The sequence below is a fragment of the Thunnus albacares genome, chromosome 9 (assembly GCF_914725855.1).
Source record: "Thunnus albacares chromosome 9, fThuAlb1.1, whole genome shotgun sequence".
Classification (NCBI taxonomy): Eukaryota; Metazoa; Chordata; class Actinopteri; order Scombriformes; family Scombridae; genus Thunnus; species Thunnus albacares.
Genome location: NC_058114.1, coordinates 3,299,559 through 3,319,114, shown reverse-complemented (window position 1 = coordinate 3,319,114; position 19,556 = coordinate 3,299,559). Strand labels below are relative to the sequence as shown.

At 40.4% G+C, this 19,556-nt stretch overlaps 1 protein-coding gene and 1 long non-coding RNA gene across 3 annotated transcripts; one reads left to right on the top strand and one right to left on the bottom strand.

Annotated features, from left to right (window-relative positions):
* Positions 1–1,925: 1,925 nt before the first annotated feature.
* On the top strand, positions 1,926–12,298 carry ntmt2 (N-terminal Xaa-Pro-Lys N-methyltransferase). The gene is made up of 4 exons (XM_044362653.1): positions 1,926–2,515; positions 6,383–6,555; positions 9,049–9,301; positions 10,678–12,298. The coding sequence occupies exons 1-4, from the start codon at positions 2,317–2,319 to the stop codon at positions 10,932–10,934; spliced, it is 882 nt and encodes a 293-aa protein (XP_044218588.1). The 5' UTR covers positions 1,926–2,316; the 3' UTR covers positions 10,935–12,298.
* Positions 7,497–10,788, bottom strand: LOC122989642. Of its 2 annotated transcripts, XR_006405124.1 has the most exons (4): positions 10,698–10,788; positions 10,296–10,468; positions 8,946–9,127; positions 7,497–8,816 (listed from the first exon to the last, which is right to left on the bottom strand). It is a non-coding gene; the product is annotated as an uncharacterized LOC122989642 (long non-coding RNA). The 2 variants fall into 2 exon arrangements; XR_006405123.1 differs by lacking the exon at positions 10,698–10,788 and having other exon boundaries at positions 10,296–10,684.
* Positions 12,299–19,556: the final 7,258 nt, after the last annotated feature.

Sequence of the window (19,556 nt, the reverse complement as noted above, 5' to 3'; positions counted from 1 at the left end):
ATTATTACTTTACCTAGGATTTGATTAACTTTACTTGGGACATGTTGACATGTCCCACATGAGACTTTTTAGTCTTGACGTGGAACTTGTTGCATTTTACTTGAGACTTATTAGTTGACTTGGGACTTGTTGGACTTGACTGAGGACTCAACCCAATTGCCAGAACAAACCGTTGGCATTGAACGTTTCTGCAAACCCCAGAAACATTGAATATATATACGTTTCAACACGTGTAATACGTATCATACCAACATTTCTACAAATGTAGCATATTAACATTTCTACCTATTGAATAATGATGTTTTATGGTGTTACAATGCTGTGGTTAAGGTCTGGTTAGGTTCAGGCACAAAGACCACTTGGGTAGGGTTAGGGAAAGATCATTATTTGGGTTAAAAGGGTTAGGGTTAGGGGTTAGGGGTTAGGGTTAGGGGGTTAGGGTTAGGGGGTTAGGGTTAGGGGTTAGGGTCTCACTAAAAACACCCGGTTTTGTCGGTTGAAACGGGAAGCAGGCATTGGTGGTCTTGAACCGTACTCTGCTGATTTCCAACTTGCTGCCAAGAAACTTACTAACCATCCACCTGCCCCTCCTCCTATTAATAGGAAAGATCAGCTCATATAGATCGCATGTGAACTACGTCACTTTAGAAATGTTGAGATGATATATTTTGTTGAAATGTTAATATGATCCGTATTTCAAGTGTTGAAACGTAGATATTCAACGTTTCTGTGGTTTGCAGAAACGTAAACTGCCAACGTTTTATTCTGGCGACCAGGCTGGAGGACTTCACAGTCAACACTTGAGACTTGCAAAACAATTTGCCTTATGCAAGAGGCACTCCTACGAACAGATTTGTTCTTAAAATGCACGCATGAGTGATTTAAGAACAGTTGTGGCATTCATCACTTTTCTCATACTTAAAATTGTCGCTTAGGTATGAACGAAATTTACAAGTGGTCCAGACCTGTTGTATGAGTCAAGAATAGATCATCTCTGCCTTTCTTCACTGGGGAGAAACACGTGTTTTACTTACAGTTAGAATGCACTAATCTGAATTGATTTGAGTTTAGATATAGTACCAAAGTTAACAAAAAAATTGTTTTTTTTAGAAAGAAGTTTAGTAGATTTTATGTTTTTATGGCCATATTTTGGCACAGCAACTTCTACATGTCAGTAATTGTTGGAAATGTCTCTCAGTCGGACAGCTGCCTCTGTGTCTCTGCAGCTCTCTGTCCAGCAGCTGACAGTGTAACATCACCTGTAGACTATAATATTCTCCTCCAATATCTCTGTGACTGTCACTGGGGTGAAGATTATGCTAATGATCACATCTCATGAACAGGTGACATTCATCAAGTTCAGTCAGGAGAGTTTGTTGAATCCCACGTAGGATTTTCTTATTTTCCTCTTACTGCTTTATGCAAGAACAAATATAAGAGAAAAATAAGAAAACATCCATGCATAAAGGCGCATTAACTTTGTCCCACCTCTGCATTTAACAACACTTACCACTGTTTTGAAGTTCAGATAGCAGTTATGTTGTTTCCAGCTTATGTCTTTGCTTGGATTTGGAGAAAGAAGTCTGGTAAATAAAGAAAAAAATTAATTGTGGAGGACATGTTTTAATTTCTTATCCACATAATTAGAAGAGAGTGAAAATACCTTCAGGACAGTGGAAAGAGTTGTATGACACTCTGTGTTTTTCTCTTGAAGACTTTGTGTACATCTGTTTGTATTTCAAATAAATACAAAATAAATAAATAAATTAAATAAATTGCGTGTGTGTAAAGATGATTTAAAGCCTAAATTGTAATTTTGTTCTCTGGTGTCTGAACAACTGTGCAAAACCGGAGCCACCATGTATACAAACATGAGAAGACGTTGCTAATTTTAGGTACCACATTTATGGCAGCGAGGCCTTGACGACGGACGTATGGACTCCCTCATGTGCTACTGGAATTTTGCAGCCTGAGTCTCCTTGAGTCGCCTCTTCACAGGCTTTTGGTTCGACACAGAGGGCGCTCCGTGCCCCCCCGGGCTCCCCTCCCTCACTCCTCTAAAGCCAGTGTCCCTAGTAGGTGATTTGTAAATGTGGCGGGACGTCCTGAGCGCTGCCCTGTGAAAAAGATCTCTGCCGATCACTTGAACGCCGGCAGAGACGTGCTGAACACTCAGCCAGACAGATATAGCACCAGCTGGAGAAACAGTGTCCCAAACACTCTGCGTGTTACTCTCCTTCTACCACCGCTCAGTCAAACACCTTCTGGATATTTGGTGAAGCGCCACAAGGAGTCAATAGAGCAAATAGAGTCAAAATGGAGATTTCGATTGAAGACGATGGTAGCAATAAACCGGAAAACTTTGCGTACAGGGGCGCTCACCAGGCGTTCAAGGATCGCTGGAAACAGGCAGATGACAGCATGTGTCGCCACAGCATGTCCTTCCACTTGTTTCACACAGTGAGGAGTGAGTTCTTTGCCAGCTACCTGTACCTGGTGCAGATGATTCCTCTGGGTAAGAAGGACCACACACCAGTCAAAAGGTTAAGATTTACAACCTTCTCTCGGCCCTTTGACTCCATGAAGGATCGGGCAAGAAGCAAGAGAAGCACGCTGGTGGTTTTTGCATGTTTTGGTTGACAACGAATCATTAACATTGCTGCTGATTGTTTTACAAAAGCAAACCATGTACAGTAACAGTTTCCCTTTCAGACAGCTACTGGTTTCCCCCTGCATGAAAATGAACTTACAGAGACTTTAAACATCATGTTTTTAATTAGTTTGGGTTAAAGTCACTAATTCATCACATGGTAATGGTTGCGTTTGAGAGTGCATACTGATTTGAAAACTCTGCACTGCATTAACCCACAATAATGGCACAATGTTTGAGAAAAATGAAAACAGACATGATGTGATTGATCTCCTTTCTCGAGCTGATCGCCATGTTGTAGTTGCATGAACGAAAAAGAACGGGAGGTAGAAAAACACGTTTACCTGCCTCCATGTTCGGAAAATCATAACGCAGTGTACAGACTTTGTTGTAAATGTGTATAAACACACAGTATTACAATGTTTTATCTGCCTTTGTTATAGAATCTACTGCAGTGTTCATGCATAAATATCTTTATAACATTGTTAAAGATGTAAATATACTGTCTTATGTAAATACAGTCCAGATTAATGGAAAGACACCTGCTGACAATACATCACAGCTTCAGAGAGAACATTTGTTGTATCTGTGAATGTCATAAAGGAACATTTACACTAAAGATGCTCTAATAAACATGGAACTCTACTTTTCTCATCGATGGTTTCATTCATTGGCCGTAGAGAATAGCTGAACCATGCTTCTGGGGTTTTTCTGTCCATGTTATGTCTGTCAAACTATGTAAAACTGGAAGTGAAGTAAAGAGTAAATAACACATTTTTCGTCTTGCAAATGAGAAGTTGAATTCATAAGTAATAAACACAACCTTGCTCTATTTAATGGGCTAGACTAAGACGTTTGGCTACTATTGTCTTACTTGGTCTGGTATGACCAGTGGCAAACTACTAGTTAGTGAACTGTAGTTACAGTATGAATGCAGACGTCCAGCATATCGGACAAAATTTAGGATAATATGGACTGTAAAAACGCCTTCTGCACATGTGTGAACATGTCTGCTAATGTAGCCACTGAATGAAGTATAAACAGAATCACATACATGTCAGGGCTTTAAGTTTACACAAAAGTAAAATAGGCTTTGTTAATATTAAACAACATATTCCATGAATCTTATATAAAGATGCTGCTGACATCCGGACAGTGCTTTCTGTTGTTCGAGTCAAACCTTAATCCTCTCCTGTGTGCACTTGTCTGTCATGAAACCACAACTTGCAGAAACAGGAGATCTTGACCTTATGGCTGCTTTGGCTCAAAGAAGCCTTACTTTGTTACCACTAACTCGATACAAGGCCCATTAATGGCATTGCATGTCAAGCATGAAAGCATTAACTCATGTCAGTCAGTGCTATACGTGACTGTCAGAGAGGCTGCAGACAGATTATTGACCAACAGCCATGACAGCTTTAAATGCGCTATATGATATATATTTTTTCTTCTTTTTTTTTAGATCTTAATACAGTAAATGTGGGTTGTATCGTTTATTCAGATGATTCTGTTAACTCTTCTCTCAGCTTCTAATGAGCTGGTCCACTCTGAACGTGCGAGGTAGAGAGACATAGTGGGACCGGATTGACGCTTCCTTGGCAGACAGATACGTCGTCACGCTGTCTTCCCTCCCTCTCGATCTTGCTGGATGTTTCTATACTTACCTCTTCCTCTTGCTAAGCAGCCACATGACTCTACTCCGGCCAATCTTATCAGTCCTCAAACATTTCATAACCACCTGCCAGGAAAGTCACGGCACGAACCGTCTGATTCTTCACCTTTTGTTTTCTCAGCGTGACGTCCATGCGCCGAGTATTTCACTCCCTTTTCTTGGCCGTCTGTCTCGCTCTGATGTTTCTAACATGGAGAAGGGAGTCCAGCTGGAAATAAATCCCCCCCCCCCACCTCCTCATCTCACTGTTTCACTGTGGTGTCATGAATTCTGCCACTGGAGATCCTTGACAAGTGAACGGACATTCAGGAATGTGTCATCTAAGCCTTCGGAAATGTTGCGTTCATTCTACGGGATTGATTTCAGCTCTGCAAAACCAAGGCAGTGAGAGTTTGAGATGGTTTAAGAAAGCCAGTTGTCATGTCTCTTAATGTTACAGTATGTCAGCGCAATACTGACATCGTGTTATCAAAATACAATGTTTAATACACCAACGGAAACCCAAAAACATTTGTAGATGTGCAACGGTGGAGATGAATCAATCAGCGTGTTATCTTATGTCACCTAACAGCTGAGCGGAGTGTAAGAGTAGCACAGCACGTCCTTATTTATAGTCTTCTGGTAATCAAATTATCATTCTACATTTCCTTTGAGATTGTGAACAGTGATCCTCTCCATACAGACCAGTCTACGCTCATGTTGTACGTTACTGATGTCTTATTATTTGCCTCCCTTATCTCTCTATTAGTGCCACCGTCGGATCAAAATATCCGCTTGTGCACCAGATATTTTAAAATCTTGAGGGCAGATTGTTATAAAATGACCCTCACGTCAAACATTACATTTGTAGTCACGTCACTGATAAAACTCTCAGGTTTAAATGTTCAACTCGTCGTCCGACCGTGTGCAAAGGCAAAAGTGTTCCTGCTCCAAACGGCCACATTCGAAGGTTGAACGAAAGGTTGTACACATGAAAAGTGACGGAAATTGTTCTGTGAAGAGTACAAAAAAAAAGCTGCTTGATGTCAGTCAGTCTGAAAGTCGCTTTCCATTCATTTCTATGTGGAACACGATGAGAGACACATTTGCTTCTGGTCAGGAATTAACCCCCCTTTTCCTTTGCTTCATGCAGAGTTCAGTCTGATTGAACTTGACTCTCTAATGTGCAGCTGGTTTGAGAGAGGAGGTGGAATCATTCAGGAAATATTTATTGTGTACATTCTTGCTTTATAACCGCAGATTAAATAACACAAACAGATTAATGACAGTGAAATGTCCCTCCCTTTGCTTTTTGGCTACACAACGCCAACGCATTCAGCCAGGTGGATTTCTGTCTGACTGCAGCTGCAGAGAGAAGTTTAACCTGTGTGATTATTGGAAATATCTGCTCAAGAAAAAATATATAAATTGTTAGATTTTGCCAACAAAAAGGGGGGAGTGTAAAGACAGAGTTAGACAGGCCTTAAGAATCATCTGTTCATCTGGTGTAACGTGGGGTGTAAAGAACATTATGGCTTCTTGAGGCCTTAAGCTTTCAATTAGGTTTTTTTTTTCATTATTTTGTAAAAATGTCTCATTAGTCTAACAACAAAATGTTCAAAGTTATTTATTTCAGCCGGATGTATTTCCTATAAATGTGGTCTTTGCTCTCTCCAGCTCTCTGTTCAGAATACAAAGCCTGCGGTGAAAATATAATTACAAAAACACCATAATAGTCTTTTGTGGCTGTCGAGAGCCTGTACTCATGAACAGTGTTGCATTATGGGAATTGTAGGATGCAGTGTTTTTGATTCATATATAAAAGTCAGGATAGTTTGTCCCTGCTGCTTTGATTTCAACCATTCATGTTTTAAAATGGAAATAAGTCCAGAAAATCAGATTTTTAAAAAAAAAAAAAAATTAGAATATTTTCATTAAAACAAACCCTCTCTTTATGGAGATAAATACAAAATTACTGGAGGAGACTTTAAGGGTTATGTAATGTGTAAGTATTTTAAATTGATAAATTGATAATATAACCTGTAACCCTGAACGTGTGTTTTATGACTTTGTCTGAACAGTGAAGCTGTTTCCCATCACCTGTGAATACATCAAAGGAGAGAAACAGTTCTACTACCGGGCTCAGCAGTTCTACGAGGACGTCCCCGCCTCGGAGGAAGGCATGATGGGAGATTTTGTGGATATATCCAACGTTGATCTGGAGGGCTCCCGCGAGTTTCTGAAGAGGTTTGTGGTGAGTAATGAGATACCGACTCACATGTGAGTTTACAACAGATCAAAAGGGCTCAATAAGAAACTGATACTGTCACATCTGAGAAGATCTGTTGTTTCTCCATCACCTTCTCTGAATATTTATGTCAAACTCTATTTTAAGGGGCAAGGATTTCATCATCCAACATCTTCCAACATTAAAGGAATTCCTCCTTGTTTCATGTGGGAGGAGGCAGATTCTAATAGTAGCATAAACTCAATGTCAGCCCCATAAACACCCATACACAGAGCGAGCTGAGCCAGCAGTTATTAATCTGTGTGTATAGTTTGTTCACAGAGAGGAGACGGGACATGACATACATTTACATTTTCAGTTGTGAAATATCTGTAGTTTCATAAATTGCATGCACAGTGTATAATTGACACACATGCATGCATGCACACATGTTAGTGTCGACGACGGGGTTTTTTTTTAGATGCCGAGTGTGTCCAAGTGCTAATTCAGGGGAATGGGTTTGGCCCAGAGGCCGGGTTATTTAGAGGATCGTTTTTGCAGTGGGTCTAATTATAAACGGCTAAGATCGGATGGTTTAAAGAAACTACAGAAGGCTAAGTGGCTACTTTTCCTCTGGTGCTAATGTAAACACAACAAGCCCAGATTTATCACAGCTCCTATCGGCACTTCCTCGTGACTCAACGCTCGCTGCTACACTTAGTATAGAGTTATAAGAATGTTAATAATATAACAGTGTCAAGAAAGTGTGTCACAGGATCAAAAATAAGAAAACATAGTGAGACTAATACAATAAGAGAAGTACAACAGTAAATAATAGAGGATTAGGGCTGAAACTATTTATTTATGTTCATTAGTGATGACTCTTTTAATCAATAAAATGTCAGATAATAGTAAAAGTGTCCATCACGAGTCCCTAGAGCCAAATATAACAGCTCAAAACCCAGATATATTCAAATGATAGTGATATGAAACAGAAAAAGCAGTAAATTCTCACACTCCTTAAAAAGCTGGAACCACTTTTTGCTCGAAGCGATTAATAAATTGTTAATCATAAAACTTTTTTTTTTCTGGCTCAGATCTGATTAAAATATTAATATCTTTCCTTTACTGTCATGTTTTACAACCTTACTTACAGCTTTGGTATTCAGAAAATTACCACAAGAAAAACATTCACAGTTTAAAACATGATGATACTAAATAAACTGCTGCTGTTTGCTCAGACAGATTATAGAAACAGACAAAATAAACTTGATAGAAATAGGTTTGAAACCAGTTTAATATCACTTGCATGTCAATATTTCATCTTTTATTATATCACTGGGTATCATCTTTTCAAAATAAAAGAGTTATTATGGTTTTTGAAGGCCTGGCTGGCTGCCAGTGTTTCCAGTTCATCCCGAACGTGTTGGATGGGGTTGAGGTCGGGGTCAAGGCCAGTTAAATTCTTCCACACCAAACTGGGAAAACTATTTCTTCATGGATCTGGCTTTGTGTACGGCACTGTCATGTTGAAACGGGAAAAAAGACATTATCGAACTGTTGACACAAAGTTGGAAGCACATTATTATTATCAAGATCGAGATCAGACATGTAAAAACAAACCCCAGACCAAAAATACACACAAACATATGCAGACCAGGGTGTCCGCATACTTTCGACCATACACTGTACTTAGGAGGTAGTGTCTCTTTAAAGTTGGGACACTGAAACAGAAAATGTGCTCTAAAAATAGTAAATTTATGAGTTAAAGCTGGTGATAATGGCTCTGTCCACTTTAAATATCTCACTTGAAAGCTAAATAATAAACCAAAATACATCCAAAGGATTCTCCTCTACGGCCGTGCGCTCAGCGACACATCATCCTCTCCCAAAAAACTCCTCTGTGGCTTCAAACAACTCCTGTTAAAACCCTGACATCTCCATTAAAAGTAAGTGCTGCAGAAAAAGATTTAGACTACATCCAGATTAAACTGAGCTACATACTCACAGAGCAATATGGCAGTAATTCACCGAAACCAGGAAGCCTCCTGTAACAAGCGCAGAGCTCCCCGGGGCCCCATCTTTCATACAATCACACACCGGGGGCCCCTGGTGTGGAGGGGTTGGAGTGAGGTCAGAATACCAAATGAAAAGGAAGAAAAACCAGCATGATTCAAGTGAGGTGACTTTTTGTTCCCTCGTGGTAAAGTTCATAGTCTGGTTGCCCTGAGGAACTGAAGGCTGCTTGTTTGTGCTGTCGGTGCTTTTGAGGTGCAGAATCTCGACATCTGGCAACACAGAAAATGAAGTATAGACCTTCTATAGATATGATAATAACATGCAACAAGGAAACTGACATTTAAATGCACTTTTTCTTTTGTGAAACATAAACATAAAGTCGTATTTTTTAAGCTCACCTCTACAATTATCCTCCATTTAAGGTATTTAACTTTCAGCTCAACCTTTAAGTAAAAGTAGAATTTTGTTTTACTTCCTGGTCCCGTTTCTTTTCATCTTCAGGGTCCCGGTAAGGCCGGCACACACTGCGCTCTGGACTGCGGCTGCGGGATCGGCCGTGTGACCAAAGGCGTCCTCCTCCCTGTGTTTGAGAAAATGGAGATGGCGGACATGGTTGAGAACTTCCTGCTCCACGCGCACGAGGAGTACCTGGGCGATGACGCCGACCGCATCGAGACCTACTACTGCTACAACCTGCAAGAATTAACGCCACCGCTGAACAAGTACGACGTCATCTGGATGCAGTGGGTGGCGTGTAAGTACGAGAGACGTCTCAGTCTGCAAGCTGCATATCACAGAGATTATTTATTTATTTTGATATTTTCATTTACTTATGAATTATGTTATTTGACCTCTTTTTTCTCTCTGAGAGCCAAAGTGCCATCAGAACCATAACACTCAAAATAAATTTCCTTTTCAGCAGAAAAATCCACAATCCCAAGATTTAAAGTTGTTAACATTGAACTGTAGAGACAATTAAATATAATAAATATATTTAACTACCTTAAATGCACACATCCACTTTACCACAACCATTCTAACTCAAAGGTCAAAGTCTATAAATACAGACAAATGTCTACACGGTTTACATCCTACATCCTTACACTGACTCTGCACTTTATGTGTTGTTTGCACTGTTGCAATGTTAATGTTAAATGTAGCACCATTAACCCCAGAGAAACTACATCTCATCCCTACTGTGTACTCGTACATGGCTGGGTTGACAATAAATTTCTCTTGACTCTAATCATGTGAATTGCATTTAATTTATTAGCTAATATCTGTACAAATGGTTGTGGACATACTATATTTTTGGTTGTAACACTGCAAGGTGATAAAAAAAAAAAAAAGTTCTTGCATCAGTCAGAACACATCCTACAGGTGTTACATAAAACATAACACACCGATCTGCCCTCGGCTGGAGTTTTAACAGATGAGCCGTCTGACATTGTGATATTAAAACGTCTTTTCTTTCGGTCTGTGATGGAGATTTCACAGTCTAACAGACACTGTTTTCTTTCTTCAGCTTCTTAACTCTCCAACTGTTCCGCTCTCAAAACTGTCTTCTTTCCATTAATTTATACCCTTTTACTGCGTTAGTCTTACTGTGTTGGACGACTAACTTTTGTTGCAATGTTGCCAAACTATGCGTCCCACTGTGTCAATGTCACTGGCTCGTCAAAATCCACCATCGCAGTATTTGTGAAATGGTCTATTGCTACTAAAGGTTATAATAACATTGTACGCACCGAGTTAATAGCTGAGATTGGGGATTGTGGTAGCAGGATGCCCCCTCGATGCCTCTCTGGACATGATCAACTGAGAGAAAATCCTCTGGAGAAATTAAATATCCCATCCAGCCTGGAAATACTGCAAGGAGCTGGAGAACGTGAGCATGGAGAAGGACGTCCGGGTCACTTAGCTTGAATGGCGAGATGGAGAATAAACGAAAGAAAAAATGTCTTTATGTCAGTGCCTGTCTTGACCAGCAGCCTGCAGCAGGACAACCTGTGGTTTAGCCTGTTTTTGTATGAAGTCAAGTCAAGGAAGAAATTCCCTACAAGAAATCTATACATGATGTCAGTTTGGATTTTTTTTTTCTTTTCATTCTGTATCTTTCTTTCTCTTCAGGCCACTTAACAGACAAGGACCTGATGAACTTCCTGAAGCGCTGTAAGAAGAGCCTTCGTCCAAACGGCGTCATCATAATAAAGGACAATATGGCGCGGCAGGGCTGCAAGCTGGACCCCATCGACAGTAGCATCAGCCGCCACCTGGACATCATGAAGCACATCATCGCCAAAGCCGGCCTGGAGGTCCTGGCTGTTGAGAAGCAGGAAGGCTTCCCTGAGGTCATCATGCCTGTCTGGATGATTGCTATGAAATAGTCGGGACATTTTTACTGTAAAAAGCAGATTGTTCTTTGCTCCATTTGGCAAATACTACGAGGAAATTCCACCCTAAAGCTGAATTCACATGTTATTCCACTTTAGTTTAAGTTTAGATTTGTGATCAAGCCTCTGAAGACTATAACAACACAGCAGGAAACTTTCACGATGTCATCAAGAGATAAATCCTGAAACAACAGCGTGGACAGCCTGATGGCACCCGGGGCGATTTTATGGAGACAGGAGCATTTTTTCTGCTCAGTGCTGAAATGAAATAAAGCTTTTACCGGGACATTAAACTTCTACAGAGCTACTCTGTGCGTCCACAAATGCAGACTGTAATATATCGTCAGCCGACCACCTCCAGGTTTTGTATCATGATGACATCAAAGATTAGAGCCTCAGTTCTCTGAGGGAGAAGATCGTTGCTGTCTGAACCGTGAGGATCATTGGAATAACATGTGAATTCAGATTTACTGCTGAGTTTCTCCTTTGAGTGAATGATTTGTATTTAGTTTTGACTAAATCCAACATGTTAAATCACAAGTGCAACATATCAACAACTATAATGTATCATGTTACATTTGTTTTAAAAACTCTACAACTTTATGTTTTTTAACTATTCTTAACCTGTGATCTGTATCTGGATGTTATCAGATAATGATGTCTGATCACAGGCGTTTGCATTTACACCTGGTGTTAATAAGAGCTCTCTTCATGACTCAACCCGTATTATAAATTGGTCTAAATATGGAAATTATGAAGGCAAAACTGGTAGAGCTGTCAAACATGGTGTGTTCAAGGTAAAGGCAGGCTCTCAAGAGAGCACCATGACCTTAAGGTCACGTGATGGACGGCAGCAGTCAAAGACATTCATAGGCTACTTTTCTGTATCCTTGCTAACTGGAGAAATGTTACTTATATTGTAGGAGGGTAATCAGAGACGGTGGAGATCTTGCTAGCATGAGTGATAGCTCAGCTAACCCTAGCACCACTCGAAGCAATCACAGGTGCTTCCAGTCAAACACTTCCGATAAAGCATAAATCTCACCTTTGTGTCGCTTATCGAACTAAAGTTTGAGTCATAGACTGTCAAAATAATGGATGTAGCCACTGTGATATCACCCATTGATTTGTGGACTCGTGTTTTGAAGCCTCGAGTTTGGCATTTTGACCGTCACGATCTTGGATTTTTGGACGAGAGGGTGGAGCTGAACCTTATGCTAGCTGCTAGCTTGGTTAGCATGATGCATTTGCAGCCTATGGTTAATTGTAATAATGCTAATGCCAATTTTTGCTAGCAAAAAATGGGCTTAAAACCATTCAAACAAAATGTACTTACCGGAAAAACTGAACATCCGACTCCTTAGAGGGTCTTTCAGCACAACCAAACGCTGAACAAGAATTTTTTAGGCGACCAAAATGTTATAATTAACTTTCATGAAGCGAAAACACACTGAAACAACAACGGCTACAGCCACGCCTATACTCTGTGAATCTGTGGTTACGCCATGTTTATGTTACCTAACCAATGTTACAGAGGTAGCGACTTGTCAATCACAACGTAGCCACAGCCTAAAGGATACCCTGCTTTATCTTTGAATTTAAATTAAATGGGACCATAATTTACAAAATGAACATCATGCTGTATTGAGGAAGACTTGAAACTAGCGATTGAGCCAATAAACTCATTAGGAAATTGTTTACTGAGGTAATGAAACAAGTGAGAAGTAGGGTCATTTTCTCATAGACTTCTATACAAACGGACTTCTTTTTGGAGCCAGAAGAGTCGCCCCCTGATGGTCATTAGAGAGAATGCAGGTTTTAGGCACCTCCGCATTGGCTTCACTTTTCAGACCCAGAACTACCCGCTTGGTTTGAGCGCAACTTCTTCTTTGCCTCATTCTTCTGCGCCAAGTTTAAATGGGTTCATTTCTGCACCTCTGTGCCTGGAGAGCAGAAAACATCCACTGCAACTATGAGAAGCACAGTTGTCATTGTAGGTGTTCTTTTGATTTTGGAGGCTGCTCACAGCCCAACACACAATCAGCATAGTTATGTGTTATAACAGAAGAAAATAGAAGCATAAAAATATGCTTTGGGATGCAGTTATGCGACAATAGCACAAGTAAACCGTAAGCGTGGCCTGTGCAGACAGCTGTATCAAATAAAATAGTAGCGTATCTGTGTCGTGTGCGGCTGAAACATGACATTACAATGAAATTTCCCCACATTTGGCCGTGAAAAAGGACGCGATGTCACCAACCCGTCCTCACAAGAAAAATGGGTGTCGGTCTAAAATTCAGGCCGGCAAAAACAACTTATAGTTACGTTTACGCCATCTAGTGGCCGTAGTTATTATGACCCGTGGAAGTGACGCAGTTCAGGTGATGTCAATATAAGGTGATAGTTTGCCTTATTAGGAGGAGGTGGATTGGATGGATGGGTAGATAGTTAGATGGTCCGCTAAGTCCACTAAAAAGTCAACTTAGCTATAACAGTTAACGCATGAGTTTGTTTGTAACACGGGCTTGGGACTGGGTCTGGCTTATCCAGTCACATTGTGATAGCAATGAAATCTGCATGCAGTTACACCTGCATGAACCCGTGTTTCCTCTTTATCCAGATCAAATATCCAGACACAGATCACATGTTATTACCAGGTGGAAATGGAGTCTTATGTGACCTTTTAGTGCAGCATTGTAATACTTCATGTCACAGGAGAGATCATGTTGATTCAGTGCATCTAGTACAGGTTGGTCAGGTGTAAATATTAATTTAGTTTTTATGTACGTATGTGTTTTATACTTTTCCTCGTAATACTGCAGATTAATACAGTATATGAGTACTTTTTATATTGATTTCCTCTGTGCAGCTCTGCCTGTGTTGTGCTCACATTTTGACTAATTATTTAGACTAAACTGCTTAAATTCCGCCTTGAATCTTTCCAGAACAGCATCAATACCATTCAGTGCATTGTCTTATATGTGTATAAAGTTATATGTGTGCTTTCATTAAATGCAGCTGAAGTTAGCTGGTCGCTTTGTTTTTCAGCTGTTGAACCAAACTCTCTACGAGAAAAGTTTTATGATTTTTGAATGCTCTTTTCATATATAATGCTCTTCATCCCATGTTCCAAACAAAAGCTAATAGGATTAGAGATGGGTAATCACCGTTGGCTATTATAATCAAGGCTGGAACATAACTGCCGACCAATTTTCTTTAAATATTCCTACAGTGCAGTCCGTCCACACCCCTGACAGTGACCAAGCTGCAATCTTCCACAGAGTGGGCTCAAAACACACGAGATAATTGAGATCCTCTCAAATCGTTATGGTAATTCTCCTAAGTATTATTACTATTATTATTTTTTTCAGACTAACAGTAGAAACAGCACATTGTTTTGGGCTAATGACTTTCAGCTGGGGCCCTGAGGTGGATGGGGGGGTTGATTATTTCCTGGTTTTGACAGACAGTGCCTGCTTTCATATCTGCCCTGGCTTCATTTCAGGCCTGTCAGATGTTGTCTGCATAAAACACATCCAGGAGTCGCCTCAAATATTCAGCATTTGCGTGCGTAAGCGCTCGACGGGAGTGGTGCGGAGTTGTTCCTCCCTGAGCTTTTCATGAAAGGACAGTTTGTCAATGAGCAGCCTGGCACTGAAAAAAGGACAAAATCATCAAAGTGTTGAAGGCGCGATGGCGTGAGATGATCTCCGCAGCATGTTTCTCTGGTCAGAATGACTCTTTTGAGATGTGAATAGACCAAACACATTTTCCACATCCCGTATGAATTAAAGATCAAAATGCCCCAAAGTTAAACTTGTAGGTACTTTTTTCTCTCTCCCCCAGCAAATAGCAGCCAAATGTGCTGTCACCTTTTCAGGAGTGGTTAGCGTCGCTGACAGTCAAGGCTATCATTTCTAATACTTCTCAATGTCTTCTGCAGCCACTCGGCAGCAGTTTGAATATATTAGCGGGAGTAACACTAATTTGTCCAGTCACGTCAGCAGAGCAGAGCTTTGGGCTCAAGTCCAGACTGAGTATATCTCAGACAGCTCACAGAGACAGGAGGAAGACGAGGAGGACAGGGGGAGGTAGTGACCAACGCTGTGTTCAAGTGTGATCACTTTTATCTAGAAGCAGTGTTGCCAAATGGGAATGATAAGTAAAAAGTAGCCCAATCAAAGCCTAGAACCTGCACAATTGTCATAAAAGTATCCCAAAATCAGATCAGGTGTTCTGTTAAATCAGTATAATTAGGAAAACTCAACACCACAGTTGTAATAATGAAAGATTTATTATAGAAATCATGCAATTTTGTGATTTTAGATGTTTTAGATGACAGCTGTTACAGGTGTTTTATCACAGAACTCTGACAGAATAATAATTGGATTAGGAAAAAAAGTTACAACTTTGTTTTAATAAACTGGAATGACATTTGGTTTTGATGGACATCAGTTGGCAGCCATGTTGGGCTGATGATGTTCAGGTCATATGTGATGGATGGTAGAGATGGATCGATACCATTGTATGATTACAGAGTTGGTTTAAGAAAGTCAGGCACTTCCATATCATTATTCAATTCAATTCAATTTTATTTATAAAGCACCAAATCATAGAAAAGTTATCTCAGGGCACTTTTCACGTAGAGCAGGTCAAGACTCTTTAATTTACAGAGATCCGACAATTGCCCCATGAGCAAGCACTTGGCATTAATTGCCAAGAAGAATACAATGGAGCTTTTAGAAAAATGTTCCGAGTCGTAATTGCGACCACAATGTCAACATGAATGTTATTTACAAGTTGGAAACTCAGAATTATAGTAACATCAGCGTACTGAGCTCAGTGCAGTGTTGATCTCCTTCTACTCAGATGAGAGGAAGGCCGATATGTTGGAATATAACTATTCGTTGGTGGAAACCACCCAAATGGTACAAAAAGCATCGCATCCTGCCTAAAACAATTTTTACAAGCCCAATTAAATCAAATGTAGTGCGATTGGGTGGAAAAACATTCAATCTGGCAACATTGAACGCATGTTTCTGGGAAAAGTTCAACCCAAAGCTACAGCACTAACAGTAGGAGGAAAATATGGGATAAAAAGTAAATATGGTATGCTATTGGCAGATTAAGATTGCTTATCTGTAACGACATTTTTTTAGTTGATGGATTATAAGCACTGGATAACGGATGGGGGTATGGCTGCCACAGTGCTGCCACGTCAGCTGAAAATGTAGCTGAGCTGCTAAATAGGAACAAACATTACTGGATAAAGTAAAACTAATGGTGGAAAATAGCATATTTCTTCACTTTAAATAGTCCAAAAACAACCAAGTATCCAGTAAAAGAGGACAGTGTTATGCGTACATGTGTACAGTGTCATTAAAAAAACATTCCTGTACCCATTGAACTGTCCCAGAGCGCTGTGCACGGACATGTTGATGATGTTTGCTCAGGACACAGTTACATGGGGCTGCACTACTGTACTGTAAGAAGGCACATGCAACCCAGAACAGATGAAACTTGTGAAAATCAAAAGGTGGCTGTTCTTCGAAAGGCCAAGAAAATCAGTCCTAAACTTGGAACTTGTCTAAAAGTAAGTCATGTATACAAAATACAAGTTAGCTTGCAAGCTAACTTGCTAGCATTGTTTTAGCTGCTTTACTCATCTTTTCTCCTGGTCTGTGTGGTTCATGACAATCCTAAAGTGTGAGAGGCTAGTCTACATCATAACTTTGTTGATAAAAAGCAGGTGTCTGATAGCTCACCGGGAGTAGGCTAAATTTATGATGTTAGAGGCCGTGCTAGCACTTTTTTCCTGCTAGCTGCGATGTTAAATCTTTAAAAACATGTGTTGACTACTCACCATGGAATTTAGTGTGAAAATTCTGATTTTGATGACCATGATCTTTTCATCCAACACCATCATCGGGTCAGATTTTCCCCTCACCAACACTTTGATTTTTGACTTTCTGACCTTGGACAGTACCCCAGGATCTTACTGGATTAAATGAAATGTGCTGAGGATATTCATGTGTGTATAGGAGTCTGTACTTGTAATTATCTAAGCTAGAAAGAAAGTTGCTACCTGAAAGAAACATGGTGACACATTATCCAGTTCTCTTGAAATATCCATAGTCTCACAATGGGAAAAGCTCTAAGATTGTCATTGTTCTGTTCAGTGCATTATTATGGGTGTAATAAACACTGCAGCCTCTAGGGGCTGCTAACAGGTCTTTAGCCTTTTAGCCTGTAGTATTCGTTTTTTTTTTTTTTAAAAAAAAGATGCAACAACCCACAGAGTGATGGTCACACTATAGCTTCCGCCCTCATGTGAAGATGGTAAACACCCCCAGGAAGCAGCAGAGGGGTCATTTTCCGGAGCAGAGCCTCCAGCTCAGACTGCCTGAAGCTTTCATCCTGAACAGTCTGAGTCTTTGTGGAATCTACAGTCGAGAGAAACCTCAGTTGAGTCAGTCAGTCTCTGGAGGCGCGATGGTTTCAGCGAGACAGAGTGAGGAGTAAGCCTAACCTCCATTCCCTGGGAGAATTCAGACCAGAGGAATGTGCTTTCTATTCATCTCCAGTTCTCATAGTAAATCATGTCACTGAAAACGAAATAAAAAAAAAGAGACCTGATGATTTTTGGGCTGCATTTTTCTTTGGCTGCCCATCCAGAGTTTTAACTCCACCAGCATGTTGTCGAGGGTCTGAGGGTGGTTTTCTTTTTTTTTTCCTTTTTTCTTTTTTCCCCCCGACTCAGCTCTCCTCAAGCTCAGAGGGCAGGGATTAGTAGCACAGACTTTTTACAGACCCTGCCCTGAACATGTAATATTTCATCCAGCAATGTGGGTTTGGAGCCTGGATCAGGTGCTGCTGACTTTGAGGGTTTAATCTCCGAGCCAGGCAAACGATGACAAATGACAACATCTTGACTGTCTCAAAGCAGGAACAGTACAGTAGGCCCTCCGGTAACTTCAGCTTAATATACCTTTAAAACTGTGTGTGCAACACAAAGGGGAAGGAATCATTTCTCTTCCCAAAAATGACCTTCCTGCTGAGCAGTGTGTGACGGAAAGCATTGCTCACAACAACAAAAAAGAAGGAATTTCTTCCCATCTGGAGCTGGCATGGAAAGCAGTGAATGTGTGTGTGTGTGTGTGTGTGTGTGTGTGATTCACCGTGACTGTTGTGGAGCAATGCAGGGCCAGTGTGTTCTTGGCTATATGTGCGGATCCAGACCCTGAGGCCTATACACGGTAAAAGAGTGGTGTAACATTTCTGCAATGTGTGTGTGCGTGTTTCCATCTGTCTTCCAAATATACCGAATTAGAGTATTTTCAAATAGAGCTGCAACGATTAGTCGTTTGGACAAAATAAAACATTTAAAGATGTAACTTTTGTGACTATTTTCTAACACTTCATAAGTTTTTATGCTTGAGTGAGGTCGAAAAATCGTTGTATCAATAAAAACAAAAATGTGACAAGGTGCAATTACAGACTTAGTGAACAAATGATGACGCACGTGAAACATGTGGCTTGATTGTGACTCAAGCTTCCACTGAAAAGACGAAAACATCAGATCTGTGTGGCGCAATGAGGAGACTGTAACCTTCCTCAAATGAATACATGAAACAAACAGAAATGTCATATTTACATTACGTTTTCCAAATGGTTTTCCATTGTTTGAGCTTTGACTGCCGCTCTTTTAATGACGTCATATCGTTGGGTCCTCTTCCTCCGCAACGATTTAATGGCACCAACTGGAGAATTGGCACCACCTGCTGTTTATCTCCTAATACACACAACGGGAGTGGATGGAAACACTCGTTAATTTGAATTTTCTGTAAATCCGGTTAAAATTTGCGCTACATGTGGATGGAAATGTAGCTATAGAGAAAGGTGAGGCATAAGAATTGTTTAAATTCAGGGGTCATGACATATTTTCCGACTGTCTCTCCTGGAAGGCATTCATAGCATTTAGTTGTAAACACGAAAAGTGATTTATTGTAATTGTGTTGCAAATGGGAAAACAGAGTTACAGAGAGAAGTTGAAACCCTATTTACTTTGTCCCCTCTGAATAGCTGGCCAATCAATACATTAAGTGGGTCTGAATATCGGATCATTGATTTACAGAAATTGTTGGGTTACTATCTTCTCACATTTCAGAGACAAGCGATGAATCGGGAAAATGATTGGCAGAATAATTGGGTTAGTTGAAGCCCTATTTTGGTCAAATGTGTCTGGGGCAGGAGTGAGAACATAAACACAGGAAGAAGGTCCTGAAGAAGCTCCTGCCCAAATATCAAGAAGACATCGTACTTTGTTGTTAGTCCAGGTCGGACCTTGATATTGATTTCACTCAAACTTGTAGCCTTGTAGTCGGTCAGATGGAGGTTGGATCACGTTCCCACCACGAACGAACCACTCCAGAATTTCTTTGTGACCGGACCAAGACCACTTCCTCTAAAGGGTCTCTGTGAGTACGATTCATTCAAATCTGCCCAAAGGAGTCGCACCAAGGGGGAAAACCAAACAGAGTCCCATTCAACCTGACCGAATTACACAACACAAAAGTAACAGTTTCGTTTTAATTGAATCTGGTACTTTTGGTTTCA